Raw genomic sequence first — 15,948 nt, 5'->3', positions numbered from 1 at the left:
CGAACTGTAGCATAGCAACGCTATCAGTAGAACTGAAAGTACAAACATGAGTAGCTTCCTAGGGTTTCCTCTCTGATAAACCTGGCTTTCCCCTCTGGCTACAGAGTGCAGAGTGACAGAAAACCAAGTCTGTAAGTCCTCCGTCTCTACAGCTGTCTGTCAGCTGTCATTCCAGTTCAACCAAATGTTTCCTCAAAGGCACAATTGTTTCTAGCAGAGTCAACATGGTCTCCCAAGGAAAATGAAAACTTGCTTTTTCTCCTTGTTTATTCAGTAGCCTTTTTAAAACCTTCTTTATTCACACATTATTTTTTACAGCAACTATCTATACTACTATCTATAATTCATATCTTGGCTCTCGGTATAGCTGATACCTGTACGCAACAGTGATGCAAAGCTCATGCATGACAAGCACATACTTGCACATTAACAGACTATATGCATATTTTCTCACAGCTGTGAATGTATAAAGGCTGGAAGGAATATTTACAATGACTGTGGTTTGTTTGCAGGTATTTAGGTGCAGATATGATTTATTTTTATATAGTTTAAATTCTTCTTTCTGACAAACCTGGACATATCATTTGAAGCATAACCAGATACTAGGAGAATCACTTATGTTTAACATTCAGTTTACTCCATAAAAGGACAGATGCATTTCGCCAATCTCAGGCTGGTACTTATCACTGATACCAAACTGCCACTGATGATGGTTGACTGTCCTTTTTTGCAGAAATCACACTTGTACAACCAGATGTTGTACATTATCTGTTTAAACCAATAATTACAGTGGGCTGTTTAATATATTTGATTTCTTTAAAATGATAATGATAAATTGTGCGAGCATATACACACACATCATGTCTTGTTCTTTGGGTTTCCGAGTGGACTGTACAACTACTGCTAAATTAATAGATTTACTGTATGATTTCTAATTACAATACATGTAGAGATTAATAACACAATTAAATGTTATCGCAGCACTAATTTCTAATTATAATTTTGGCATTAACACGTAAAATAAGCATGTGTAGAGAAGCCCTTCATAAAAGTATATAAAGGGGGACCTCTGGTGGTATAGTGGTGTCTGCTTGTATCCACCGCTTATTTCTCTGCCAATTGCAAAGAAACTGCCAGGATAAATTACATACGCTACCACATAAAACAAGAATATGTACAACATCTCAGACGAGTTCAATAAATGTCTTAGTTGCAAATCGTAAAAGCTTCATTCAAACTTTGCAAAGCCAACAATTGTCTCTTTTGTGTTATAATCTATCTAATCACATTATACATAATACAGCATTCACAAATATGAATGCATCTGGATATTGGACTGAGATTCTCAACATTGATGCAACCGCTTTTACCATCTAAAGCTCTAGAATCCAGCTAACATACCACATATGTAAATAATGTAATGTATGTGCATGGCAGATTGTATTCCTGTTTCATCAGAAGGGCTTTTTAAAACCATCCTCACATGAGCCATTAACTCTTCAGAGTAATCAACTTGACCTACATAAGCAGTCACATGCATCAAGGCTAATTGTACATACTGTATATTCAATATGCAGATTATTATTATTATTATTATTAGAAAATTGCACAGAAACAACACCATGCTTACAGGAAGTAGAAGGGTTTTAGTAACAGTACCCAAGTCTATACTCAACACCTCAGAAAGCATGTGTTTATATATACATATATATGTATTTTCCTCTCTTACAATGATGCACTGCAGTTATTTAGGCCCACCGTAAAGTTTGCTTCCACTTACACCCACATTCATTTCTGAAGGACCAGGTTTGAGATACACAACTACAACTCGATGAAACACAGAGAGCACAGTATATTCTTTCTCTAAAAAAAAATATATGTATCACCTCTATTTGCTTAATTTTTATTTCAGGAAATTTCTATAAAAAAGTGAATTATTCTTTCGGCGTCCAAAGCACAATTTTTTACAATTATCCTTTCCTATTGTGCTTCACTCGCCTAAATTCTGTATGCAATACAAAGTCTAGCATTGACGACACTAGTTGAGACTATCAATAGCTCCTCAGTTATGATGGGGTGTAATTGCACTAATATAATTTATATATTTGCTTTACGATGCAATAAATGCACAAAACGCTATGCTGTACCCACCTCCAATATTGAACAAGTTGTCGATGATGATGTCAACATTTCACCTGGTTTCTGCCACACCGACAATTCAAATTATATCCAATAGTGTCTGATTATGATGTAAAAGATGCAACTTTTGTCTGTAGCACATTTGAAAGAGGGGGTGAATAAAACACAACAACATTTAAGTAACATTTCTGTCTGTGGTGTTTTCATTTCTACCTGGTCACTCATAACCACCAACAGAGGGCAGAAGTGGTACGTCTGTACATTCAAGTTGAGAATGAAAAGACGATGCAAGGGGGCACTTTGATGACAAACAAAAGCATATTTATTACTTGCCACACAGCTAGTTTGGGTTTTATCTGGCTAGGTTTTGAGATATCTGTCTCCAAAGGTTAACTTTTAACAATTTTAATTGGAAAAACTTCCCCAAAAAAGTCTTGAGGAAACCTGCACAATGAAGTAACCTTGCTGTTACATTTTGAAATACATATTTTCAATCTACGGTACTGTATTTCCGAGTTTGGTATAAGCTTTTTATGAAAATGTAATTACATGTCATTGCTACAACATGCAATGATACTCTAGACACTCATGTGATTCCAGCTTTTTTGCAAAACTCTAGAGAGGTCCCCTTCCTGTTTCAAAATGACATTACCCTCATGCACGAAGCAGATCTATAATATAAACGTTTTCCCTGTATGGTGTTGAAGAATTTGACTGGTCTGCGCCGAGCCCTGAACTCTAACCCCATCCAATACCTTCGGGATGAAGAGAAACGCAGACAGTGATCTAGGCCTCCTCGCTCAGTACCAGTGTCAACAGTGACCACTTTCATGCTTTTGTGGCTGAAAACAAACCAAATCCCTGCAATCGGGTTTCAAAATAATGTTTAAACCCCTTGAAGAGTGATAACGAGTAAGCGTGTCAATGTTTGTAAGGAGATGTTTAAAATGAATGAAAATGGATGTGATGTTTGGAGTGTCCACATGCTTCTGGCCTGGGAAAAGCTAAACTGGGATGTTGAGTTGGCGCCGCACAATTTCATCAACTTTAGACGACAAGGAGAGGTAACCAAACACGTACAAGACCTGCGGACCTGTGACATGTTTCAAGTCTCTTTAATCGGTCCAAACATGCTACTTCTATCTGTTCCAGTTATTCATTACTACACCCGTTTCTTTAGGATTCAGGTTGCGCTCCATATCCTATACAGAGATCCATGTTATTACCACCTCTATCAGGATCATCATTTACCGTCTGTCTCCTTGTCGTTTCATCCATTGGTAGTCTACTATCACTTCCCTCTTTGGTTGACATCATAGGAGTTATTCTGAATTGCTGCTACATGTCCATCCTTGGAATCAACACCATCTGATGATGAGTTTGTGGCAGGAAAATGAGGACGTTTCCCACTTTGCATTTCTAATTGTCGAAGAGTGACTAAGCTTTTGTCAGTTATCCTGTGTGCCATGTGTAAGCTAGTATCACTCTCTCATCGTGTTGATGATAATTAACATCACTGTCTCCAAATATATGGAGGTGCGATGGTATAAGGTGTCAATGCTTCATCCTGCCAGAAGTCAGCCTCCCCCGTATCCTCCTTCTCATCCTCTAGTATCAGCCATATTGGAAGGTGTCACTTTATGCCTGATGATTATTCACAGCCACCTGTCTCTTCCTGTCCCAAGCTCTGTGGTGGTTACACAGGCATTTATGTATGCATTGCAGTTATTTTAGGAGGGTTAGAGAGAGTTCATCATCTGCAACTTCTCTTTTCAACTGTTTCTGTCTGACAATAGTTGTTTGCTGCTATAATAATGCTCTGAGTGTCATGTATTGCTCCTTTAACTAGCTAGCCACAATACACATACTATTAAATAATGCTGAAACCCTTTTAGCAAGAACGTTTGCTCCTGCTTTTTATATAAATCACTCTGAATGTATTTTAGTTCTTTCAGTACCAGCATCAGAACAATTATTAAGTTTTGTCTGAATCTGGGAAAAATAATTAAAAAAAGACCTATAGTTTTATATATATATATATATATATATATATATATATATATATATATATATATATATATATATATATATATATATATATATTGAAGCTACACATGAAAATGTATTGCAACAAAATTACCCCTTTTTTAACAACACATTTTAAGCATTTTTATTTCACATCATTTACTTAAAATATTGTTGTTAACATGTTTTTTGACAGCAAATTACTATGAATAAAAAGTGCACTTGGTCCAATATGTTTGTTGATGGAAATGAAACGCTCCCAGCTATACACAACATTTCTCCACCACTGCATGCAGACACAACCTACACAAGTGTGTATGATGACAACAAGACATATTGGGCTGTAAAACACAGACAGATCCCAGCATGGGAGGAGACTGTTTGTGTGAACGAAGGCAAATTGGTTTGACCCACTGGGCCAAAAACAACAACAGCTCTGATTGGCAACAGTAAGTAAATTAACTAGTAGGCTGCCAGACACAGAGGAAGGCATGCCGCTAATTTACTTTTATCTTTTAATTATCCATTTCCTAACAATGAGATGCTGTTTCCATACAGTAAAAGCCTTCAGGGTGTGAAAGTCACTGTCTGTGTGTCTCTCCAGGGGTTTGACCAGCACGAGACCTCTGACTTGACCCTGTGGGCCGCCGATAGCTGGTCACCTATCAGGGGGCCTCACTCCATCCCACTGCAAGTCAACATGGTTCTATTATACGGAGCACAGGTCACGCTGCCTTTTGATCAGCAACCATTCACTGAAACATTCTTGCGGTGTGTGTCTATTGCAGAAGAATATCGGACTTGACCACTCGTGAGAAATCAAACACCCTTGGTAAGAGATTCAGTGCTAATTTGCATCATTTCAAAGCAAATTATATCAACTTCCACACAACCTGCTAAATCTCAGTCAGGGAATTTCAGACCAGTTGTGGAAGAATTGGATTAAATTGACTTGACTCTTGAGTGCAGATCAGAGCAAACTAATTAGTCTGCTGTGGATTGGTCTATCAGCCCCATTGTCCTCAGACAGTGTTATGCTATTGATTCAGCCAGTCAACAATCTAATCCATCAATTTGCACCAGGCCAAGTGGCAAGACCCACGGGTGACAAAAGCAGAAGTCTGCAGTGACAGACTGCTGCTGGCTACTGTGTTTCATAAGCCCTATCAACTTTAAAACAGTTGTTACATTAGGTGATGAAACCCCTCTTACAATGCATAATCTTGCATTTTAATCTTCACCGAATCTTTTAGAAAATCCCTGTTTATACCGCAGCTGTTCTACCATCCTCGCCTTTGCTCTTTGAGAACAGCCCTGAGAAGCCTGTGGAATGGTGAGCTCCTATTGGCTGATGCTCGTCTCTATAAAGACCCGCGGTGGCAAATTAAATCAGATCAACTGCGAGCATCCTCCGAGAACCGCACTGCCAGGATTTCTGTGTTGTATTGATTCTTGATTTTAACATTTTCTGCAACAAACACCGGGCCAGCACTGACACGATGAAGGAAAGGAGAAATACACAGCCGCTGGTGGTGAGGTGTAAACTGGTTCTAGTGGGAGACGTACAATGCGGAAAAACGGCGATGTTGCAAGTCCTGGCAAAGGATTGCTATCCAGAGGTATGATCTCGTGTGGCTTCTGTTAGTGAATCAATCACTAAACGTGTATGCGCATACAGCTTATCTGTGTTGATAATCAGAGTGATAAGTTATCTTAAAATGATTGAATGTGGCGAGAAAAGAAAGAAAAAAACGGTGCGCACGTTGCAGAGCCGGTTTTCATGCGCATTTTCATAACATGTTGTCTACTTGGTTAATTTTGTGTGCATGTACCGTAATACCTGTAGGGGCATTCACTGTTTGATAATCAATAGAATTGTATCCCTTTCACATGAAGGATTGTTTAATGTTATACTGGTGTGTGCAATATTTCTTGCAGCTGCAGTGATTAATGTGATTGATTGATCCAAAATGTGTTCAAATTGAGCAGAATCTTGTATTTTAATATTTTTTGCCAGATTAATTCCTTTCCCTGTAACTAAGAGACAGACACCTCCACACTAATGACACCATAATGTGTATTGTTCCCCAGACCTACGTGCCCACGGTATTTGAAAACTACACAGCCTGTCTGGAGCTGGAGGAGCAGCGAGTGGAGCTGAGTCTGTGGGACACTTCAGGTACCTGACCACATTTTCTCTGTCTGTCCGGCCTATCATGGCCTGCCATTCTGCCTGCAGTACTGAAGGAGAATATCAGGCAATGCGCAGTGAATGTAATGAGCCTCAGCTGCGTCTTCAAATTTCTTCCTGGGTGTTCTTCGTTTGGTCGCAAGACATATAATTGTTATAACCCGGTCCATCTAGGAATAAAGGAGACAGTGTGATTGTGATGTTTGGTTAGAGGCTAATGGACAGGCCTCATACTCTTTGTTTTCTTCCATCACTGAGGCAGTGGCACACAAAATGTGCACTTGTTGAACTGAATAGAACTGTTGAGTCTCAGTCTTCTTTCATTTGTAAATGGTAGATGAATAAATGTTGTTTATCAGCTCATGCTTTTTTTTTACATAACAAGATAAACAATTGAAAGATCTACTAAGTACATTTCTGTCCATAATATAATTCATTGGAAACTAGGCATAGAGACAGGGATTATTCCGCTTCACTTGTTGTTATTGCTGACTTTGTGCATCATATGTTCATTTACACTAAGCGTGAAAAAGAGGGTCAATGTGTCAGTGTGGATCTCCCTGGGGATCTGCTGTTCAGTGTATTGACCTGAATACTGTGAACATGGGTCTGCAGCACCTGTTTGATTCGCTTCATGCTCAGTGCACAATGATTTCTCTCTGAGCCCATGAGTCCCTCTCCATCCACGAGTGCCGGATGTATCACTACGTCACCGTGGCTGAGCAAGTTGGCTTGTGTGTCTGTGTGCAACAAATCCTTTATGTAACAGACTCACTTGTGTGAGATGATGCAGTATTTACTGTGTTCTTGCTGTTCCCCCCTCCCCATATCCAAAAGTGAGTGTAATTCCCTCCCCAGACCAAATCCTGCTTTTTAATCCCAGACTGTGAACTTTTGGTCTGGCCAGCAGGAATGGGCCGGGTGCCGGAGGACGATGGGCACACAGAGAGACATCCTGTTGAGCAGGAAGGTTTTCTGGAGCAGACAGACAGGAGGCAGCTCAGAAACTCTGGTGACCTGCATTCGCCTTCGTATGCTGCTGCGGGTCACACTAGAGCAGCATGATGCAGGGGATTAAGAGTCTGAATAGGTCCACTGGGCCACCCCTTCTGACTGACCCAATGAGTTTGACATGCTTTCTCTTTCTCTCTTTCTTTTCTTCTTCATTCTTTCACTTGTATGTGCAGCTATCCTGTTTCAGTTAACACTTCTCTTCTGCCCATCTTTGACTGTTTCAACTCTTTTCTGCCCCGTCGACCCCTTCCTCTGCCACTTCCTTGCTGCACATTCCAAAATTGCACCGGTTAGTTTGTTTGTTATCACATAAAGTTATTTATGGTGATTTGAACATTTTTATTTGCAACACCCTTTTCCGTTTAATTTAAAGATGGAATTCCCCCCCTGTTGTTCCAGTGAGAGGAAAACTTATATCACCCCCTCCCTGTCGTTATTTATAGATGCCTCTGATGTTTCTCATGTCAGCCTGCAGGTAATGGACGACACTCACAGGGGCTATTTATTGGCCACACTGTACAATTTCTTCGTCTTACTGTAATTTGCTCTAATTGCGTAGAGTTGTGCTGCTGTATCCTCACCACACTGAGAGGGTCTTCTCATTATCCTGATTCCCCGTCATTGATTAGACTGACCTCATCACTACCTCCACATAGCAGGCAGCTCCTTCTCCCAGCCCCACCATGGATTTACAGGCCAAAATCAATCCACCGGTTTTAATCAGCCTGTTGGGGGTGGGGTGGGGGGTTAAGAGGAGAAGGTGAACATCGTCCAGTGGCTATAACTCATGAAGAGTGAATAATGAAACTCGTTATGGTGTTAGTGGGTAATATTTCAGGTTGAATGGTCTTGCTGATAAAGCCTTTGCGTTTTAGAAGATATTGTATACACACTTTAATCATTTATTGTATGATTAATGAATGAGACTGACTTGTAATGAACCCAATATCCATTACAGCTGATGAAACCATGTGTATGATTGTAAAGGAGAGACATTGTTAATAGACAATAATCATGTTAATGGTTAACCACGATAGTTGTCTATTAACAATGAAATGTTAGAGTGGAAATTTGAAATGACTAATAGTATATAGGGCCTAATGCCTTGCTATTAGTCATTTAGGGTTCAGTCTGTTATCAGGCTGCAACCACTTTATTGGTATATTTTCCATTATGAAATTAAATGATTAAACAATGCATCAACTCACTTTATTGACTCAACATTTTAGCGCAAGCTCGGTTTTAATTAGAATAAAGGTTAAGGCAAACTATTCTTAGCAGATGAATTATACCCAAGAGGCTAATGTGCATTTTAACTACTCAAATGTATTCATTTGTACCCGCTGTGACTTTGTCTTTATGAAAGAATAGGATCAGAATACACTTTAAATTCAATGCATATCAAGGCTTGACATCTGTTGTGTGCGCCAACTTCAAAATCCAGAGTTTGACAGTGTCAAGTTACGAAGTAAAGCTTGTTAACAGCTCAACGTGGCGATGCTCAGGAACAAAGGGCTGTCCTCCCTCTCCCTGCAGGGGTCTTCAGCAGTGATTCTGACTGGCTCTGGCATGTGAAACCACTGAACAACTGTTTGACGCAATGTAGTGTGTTTTTTGGCCTGGCTGTGAATTCTGTAGTTATCAGCTGCAGCAGCAGCAGCTCCCCAGTCGGCAGAGTGTGGGCGGAGGGGCAGGGCTACTCTCATCCCCAAATCTGTGAGTCATCCCATCACTGGATCATTACTCTGTCTGACCCCTGCATTCTCACTGAGGAGTGTGCTAATGATGAAGATAGGCTGTGACGTTCAGTTGATTTAGCACACATGCACAAAAACACCCTCACAGTCTCACTTATGCACACACAAAAAATAGCAGATCCTCCCTTCCCCCACCTGTACGCTCAAACATAAGGCCCGTCGTCTAGGCCTGCGAAGTCTACGTCTGCTCTGGCACAATTTTTACCGCGACACTTTGCTCTGGGCACCGCACCATCGAGACGGATGGAGTTTACAGCTGCAGGAGTTTGGTTATGCTCTTTTCTTTTTCGTTCCATTCCCGAGTTAGTCAGCCTCAATCTCCATGTTTCATGCCTCAGAAACTCTCCATCTGTTGTCGAGGCATGCTGTTGAGAAAAGGAGGGAAGGGGAGCATTTGGAGCAGGCTCTGCATGTGTATTGATCTACCCAAGCTATTCTTTTGGTTGTTGCAATGGAGATACGGAGGGAAGAGAGGGAAAGCGACAGAGACGGGTATTCTGTGATATCAGACTGCAGGGGGTGAAGGATTAATGGCATAGGAGGGCTCTTTGTGATCTACCTCAGTAGGCTACACTTCTGCTTTCCCTCCTTTCTTCCTCTGAGCTTTTTCTTGACATAATAGAAACAGCTATTTCTACCAGGATTAGAAACGGGGTCCTGGAGTGTCTGGAGAGTGCCGCTAAGGCTGCTACTGTTGAGGAGCTTCAACTACTAATACTTAGAGATTCATATACTTTGTTATTTAATTCATTTGGAGATAGGATACATATGCCCACTAAATCCTACATTCTCAATACAAAAAAAAAAATTGAAGAAGAATATACATTCCCTCCATCTGCCGTCCTTCTCAACAAAGTAACTCATTTGTCAGCTTTAATTTCAAAGACTCTTGGACCCCCTGTGCAGCTTTCCATTGATCGCTGCATTCAGATCAGTGACTTTTTAATGTAGAATTGCACCAGATTAATGGCTGTGGGATAACCTCATGAGGGTGATTGGAAAGATTTATCGAGCGCTCTGTCTCTGATTCTCCTATGAGACACATTGGAGTCTCCATACATATACACACTCATCCGAGTGGTGTTAATTGTTCTGATTTTAATGTGTGTCAATTTTCAGTGTCTGCAAATGCAAAGTTGTCTCACAGACGAGCGTGGCTTTTATCCTCAGCCCGAGGTGTAATCAGTGTTAAGGCAATAATGTAAATTTCATTCTTGCGGTGTTGACGTCTGTAAAAATACAGCCGTAGCAAATCATTTAGTTTCATCACAATGTTTCAGCTAATTTGCTCCTTTAACAGTATTGTATTTTTTTCTATTCAAAGGCTCAGAAACAAAGTTTTAATACAAGTCCCTTTGTTCCTCTGCTGCGATGTTTACGTTTGTCAGGACATTGAGCCCTGAGGAATCCATCGCAGCTTGTCATTATTCCACTCACAGCGCCTGGCAGCTGGCAAATTCAGTTTTACCTTTTGATAATGTGGAATATCATTAAGTATTCATGAAACTGATCTGTATGCACACATCCATGTTGTGTGTACTCGTTCATATGTTTCCTTCTGATGCATTGTTTTTATGCCGTAAATCAATTAGGATGGTTGTGTAATATCTAACGAGTCATTACACAGACGGCTTTTGTTATCCGCAGCTATAAGAGGAACACTGAATTCCTTTTGGGATTCACACAAAGCCTAAAGTAAACATGTTAATCCCATTGAGCTGCTCCTCTTCTGTTTCATCTGATCACAGACCTCTGGCTGCTGCCAAATTTAAATAGTGCGTCTGTGTATCATTAGGTGTGGTTTTGTGTCTTTGTGAGACAGATGTAAGTCTGTGGTCCCCAACTCTGTCGCAGAGCAGAGGAATGTCCCCAACAGGAGGTGGGTGGGCAGTTTGCGGTGTAAAGTGATTGATTGGCAGTTAAAGTGAGCCTTTATGGAGCGGTGGGAGGAACGCCTGATGTAGATGGTGGATTCCAAGGCTGTTGCTGTGGTAACAGAGGAACTGAAGGTATCGCGCGCTGAGCAGAGGATTTTTTTTGGGGGGGGGTGGGTGGTTTACTTAAGGATTCTGAGCGTGAGTGGGAGCGTCTGCCTGCCCCAAGCCTACCGTTCCACTTGCGTAATCTACCGCAAGAGAAGATCAATGAGGATTTAGTGCTCGATTGTCATCTTCTCTCCCTCTGAAATGCCATCAGAGGATATAGGAGCAGAGGAAAGAGCAGTTGCAGGGACAGCAAAGTGAGGCTCAGCAGGAGAAGTGATGCCGATTGCGCGTAATCCCTGCAGCTCTTTCTGCCTCTGTCACTCTGCTGCTGGATCACCCTTTTTGCACTGACCAACTGCCTGTTGCGACAGCCATCCATTCCGGAAACAATCTCCAGTTTAAAGGAATTACTCTTTCAGTCTTTAAACATTTTACCAAGCTAATTTAGTCTAGATCCATGTGCTTTTGAAATGAAAATATGCCTTTTAATGTGGTACCAGAAAAGAAGAATGTCTGACCGCATAGTTTTAAAAATATTAAAAGGGTCTTTTCCATCAAACACTCAGAAACAACAAAAGTTTAAGAGAAACAACGATTTGTAGTGTTTTACCATTTCACCTTTGGTAATATTTCAAAATGGCTGCAGTGCAAGACTCACATATCAGCAATATTCAGCACTGCACTCATTTTGCTTTGATTCCCTGTGGCCAAAAGGGGCCGCACTGAAGGCCTTCATAGCACATGGAGCGACTTAACTTCAGATGCCTGTGTGTGTTTTCAACACTTGTCTTCTCATTTATCTACATTGTAATTATCTGCTTTCTGCCCTCGAAGGTTCTCCATACTACGATAACGTGAGGCCCCTGTGCTATAGTGACTCGGATGCAGTTTTGCTGTGTTTCGACATCAGCCGTCCTGACACTGTGGACAGCAGTCTGAAGAAGGTAAAGACTTCAGTACTTTCATTTCACGTTATGATTCACCTTTGTGTACCATTCTACTTAATAGCAGTAATCCGCTCAAATTTAGCTAGCTTTCAGCCGAGTATATCTGACGACAGGTGACTATTTAATGTACTGACTGTCCTTTTTTGTCCACAGTGGAAAACTGAGATCCTGGACTTCTGTCCTAGCACACGGATCCTGCTCATTGGCTGTAAGACCGACCTGCGCACAGATGTCTGCACGCTGATGGAGCTGTCCAATCAGAAACAGACTCCCATAACCTATGAGCAGGTGAAAAAAAAAGAATGAACAAGAAGTTTTTCAGGAATTTAGCCAACGGCTTTTGCTATATCTCATCAGTACACTTCCACTGGAGCAGCTCTTTCCACGTGGCATTTCAAGTCCTTCAGAATAATTTAGTAGTAATATTTATTGCTTGAGCAACTTCCGATTTGGTGACTCAAGGATATATTGTCACCTAGAGGAGTCAATGATAGCCTGCATCCTCATCTTTTATTTGAAAGCCATTTCATGAGCTTTCAGGGCATCCTGAAAGCCACACTATGTTGACTCTGGTGCAAATAGAAAACAATGAGAATGTATTAAAGGACATATTGAACAACACCCTTCATCATTCATCTCATATTTTGCAGGGTGCCGCTATGGCCAAGCAGCTGGGTGCGGAAGCTTATCTGGAGTGCTCAGCGTTCACCTCGGAGAAAAGCATCCACAGCGTGTTCCGCACCGCAGCGATGGCCTGCATCAACAAGCTGCAGCCTCTCCCGAAGCCGAGCCCCACCCGCCGCCTGTCCAAAAGACTTCTTCACCTGCCCAGCAAGTCGGATTTGCTCTCCTCCACCTTCAAGAAGGAGAAGACCAAGAGCTGCTCAGTCATGTGAGTGGAGACCTCCCGGGTTACAGTCCTCACATGCAACCCCCAGCCCCTGCCTCTTTGGTCTCGGGGAAGGGGGGGTGGGCACGATGGTTTGATCAGGGCTTCCTGCTGAATCCTTCCCTCACCCCCCCGGAAACCAAACACCCCTCAGAAGAGGTGGACACTTCGCTGCCCACTTGCTTCTGAACCTGTTAGCGCACATCCATCTTTTCCCACTACTGTTTATCTTGCTTTCAGAGAAACAATATCAGTCAAGGTTTGATCATCAAGCTATCATTTTTTTCACCTGTAAACAGTATGCAACTACAATGGTGTTACATCTGTATGATTTGACTATTTCTCGGCACATGTTGATTTTGTCCAAATTGGAAATGTGCAACGTGTGACGTTTAATCTTGTGATGTAAATGCCTCTCAGACAATTCAATGGATATTTTTCTAAGTACAAAAATAAATCTAGCATGAAACCATCAGGAATTAGCAGCATCCTGTACATCCCTCTTAGTAAGGTGTGTGAGGTGTGAAATAGCTTGTTGCTGGTGTCCCCATTTAAGCTTGTGAAAGATGTAGAGGGAGTAGTGGTACAAACCACAGTGAGAGCTATTACATAGAGAGCTGTTCTCGTTGTCTCAGTAGTGATGAGAGCAGGGATAAGAGCTGTGAGCGCAGGCTGCTGTGCAGACAGCAGTCTAGACCATTTCAACCTGCATGGATTGTTGATGCATGGTTGTGTAGCTCCGGCCAGCGCTGCTCCACAGGCTTTCAGTGCTGAAGAGGCTCTGTGTGTACAACACAACCGCAGAAATGAGGAAACGCAAAAAAAAAAAAAAAAGTCTAGTAGGGCTTCCGGTGTCTGTGCTGTCACAGCTAAAGTCCATTTTGAAATACTGTTTTGGTGATGAGACAGACACATTTTAAATGATGATAAAAAATGCTTTTATATCAAAAGCATGAAAACAGTTCAATGCAGAACTGAGGAGTGATATTTATGAAGCTGTGGCTGGATAATGATGCCAGGTAAAGTGTTATGAGGCATTTTTAAAAGCCGAGGATAATGCTAACTAAGTCAGGCCGACTGCTAACGGAAAAATCTGGTTTGCAGTTTCAAGATTTGTAGCATTGCGTTGTTGATGGTTTTTCAACAATTCACAAACGGTATGCAGTTTTGACAAATGCCTTTCATATCCCGGAAGTCAATGAGATATTTTGACTACTGTATTACACCTGTGGATTTCTCTCGTTTGCAACAATCCAATGTAGCACTCCCTATCTGACTCTACGCTTCCAAGATGACTAGTTTTGTGTCGTACACTCTTGTTAATCTATTGACCTTCAATAAGCAGCACCTACTGTAGGTTACAATGAATACGAAGCAAAAAAAATGAACCTTTTCAGAGCTTAAATCTTTGGCTTCATGGTTATGTGTGTGCAGCATTGATCTCTGTGCTTCTAACCATAAAGCAATACTGATTTAAATGTGTGTGTGATGCAAGATAACCTGTGCGGCAATAAAGATGCAGCTTTGTGATTACTGTCATGCGGTAGCGCTTCATGGATATCTATGTCACAGACTGAAACCATCTCTGCTGTATGAAGAGGCTGCTGCTCTGTGTTTGCCCCTCCTCCTCCGTGTTAGTAGCCACTGGTATATAGAATAATCAATGACGATGTCCTGCTGTGAAATAGATGGGAGTATGCAAAGAAGAGAGAACAACACCCTTTGAGTTTGAAGACGCTAGAATTTGCTGTCAATTTTACACAATCATAATAAAAAAAGTATTGAGACAGCAGGACTTAAATTAACTACTCGAGTGAGTTGACAATATATACTTTTAAATTGGTAATCTACTTCAGAAGTCTATAATTCATCTTGTAAAAAAAGGGCTAGAGTGTGAAGGGAAAAAATAAATAATGTGAGCAGAACAAGTACTCAAAATGCACAGGCTGGCCCTGTCCAAAGAAAGCTATTTTTTACCATTCTGTGTTTTTTTGGTTCATGTGTATTTTGTGTTTCTTTTTGGTATTCAAAAGCATGATGTGAGTCCCGGTGTCGTTTTGGAAATATTTCTCAGAGATGGTTGTAGCGTCTTCATGGAGCTGTGGAAGGTAGTCAGAGGAAAGTGAAGTGGTCAGAGGAACTTAATGTGGTGATTTGCACAAAGGCTTCCAGTTCATGTTCACACACCAAATTCCTCAGCATTGCCTAGCAACAATTCAGCATATAGCATAGACTGGCTGGGTTGGTTGTGTGGACAGAGAGGGTTGACTCACAAGCAGACATCCCCACCACGACCATTATTACAGCGTCCGTTACGAAGTTATTGCCAGGTTTGTTTAAAAAAAAAAAAAAAACATTTCTTGATATTTTTGTTTTTTTTGTTTGAGCTGATGCCAGGCCTTCTGAAAATGGGATGGATGGGTGGCTCACGGACCATGTCAGTTAATATGCAGCCTTTGTGTTGTAGTGTGTGGTACAATGGTGCAGTCAAACTCCTAAGCATGTCCTATTAAAGTTGTATGATTGTACATACCGTCTCTTGTTTTATAATCATTGTAAGACATCTTTAAGGATGTAAAATTAAAACTATTGTTGTTGATGTGAATATTTATTTGGTAGCAATTTTGTCTTTTTTTTATTGACATGTACATTTGTTTAAAATCTATTTTGGAAATTGGATTTTTTTTCTCCTTTTTTTTTTTTTTTTTTGCTGTGTTAAATAAAGCTTGCCCTGTCAGGCACCCTTGAATTGTTGTCCTCTTATCATTTAAAACTTAAATCGTGAACAAATTATTCCTGAAAAAACGTCCCTCCTTGTGATGTCGTATGCTTTCCAGTACTATATCACTTTCACAGTGTTGTCTTAAATTATCTGAACAAGAATTGAAATAGTTACTCCTAATAAAACCGCCAATGGTGAGATTAATTATGTATTTGTATATCAAGTCTTTACGAAATGCATTAATACATTAAACAATATTTATACATACCCACTTTTAAG

General features: G+C 40.8%; 1 protein-coding gene across 1 annotated transcript; it reads left to right on the top strand.

Annotated features, from left to right (window-relative positions):
- Nucleotides 1-5,574: 5,574 nt before the first annotated feature.
- Nucleotides 5,575-15,672, top strand: rnd1b (Rho family GTPase 1b). The gene is made up of 5 exons (XM_068598527.1): nt 5,575-5,783; nt 6,256-6,343; nt 11,946-12,055; nt 12,212-12,346; nt 12,709-15,672. The coding sequence occupies exons 1-5, from the start codon at nt 5,664-5,666 to the stop codon at nt 12,952-12,954; spliced, it is 699 nt and encodes a 232-aa protein (XP_068454628.1). The 5' UTR covers nt 5,575-5,663; the 3' UTR covers nt 12,955-15,672.
- Nucleotides 15,673-15,948: the final 276 nt, after the last annotated feature.

The sequence above is a fragment of the Clinocottus analis genome, unplaced genomic scaffold (assembly GCF_023055335.1).
Source record: "Clinocottus analis isolate CAN_PGR_092001 unplaced genomic scaffold, fCliAna1.0.p SCAF_4, whole genome shotgun sequence".
Taxonomy (NCBI): Eukaryota; Metazoa; Chordata; class Actinopteri; order Perciformes; family Cottidae; genus Clinocottus; species Clinocottus analis.
The sequence above is the reverse complement of the archived record's forward strand: the minus strand, read 5'-3'. Positions and strand labels throughout refer to the sequence as shown.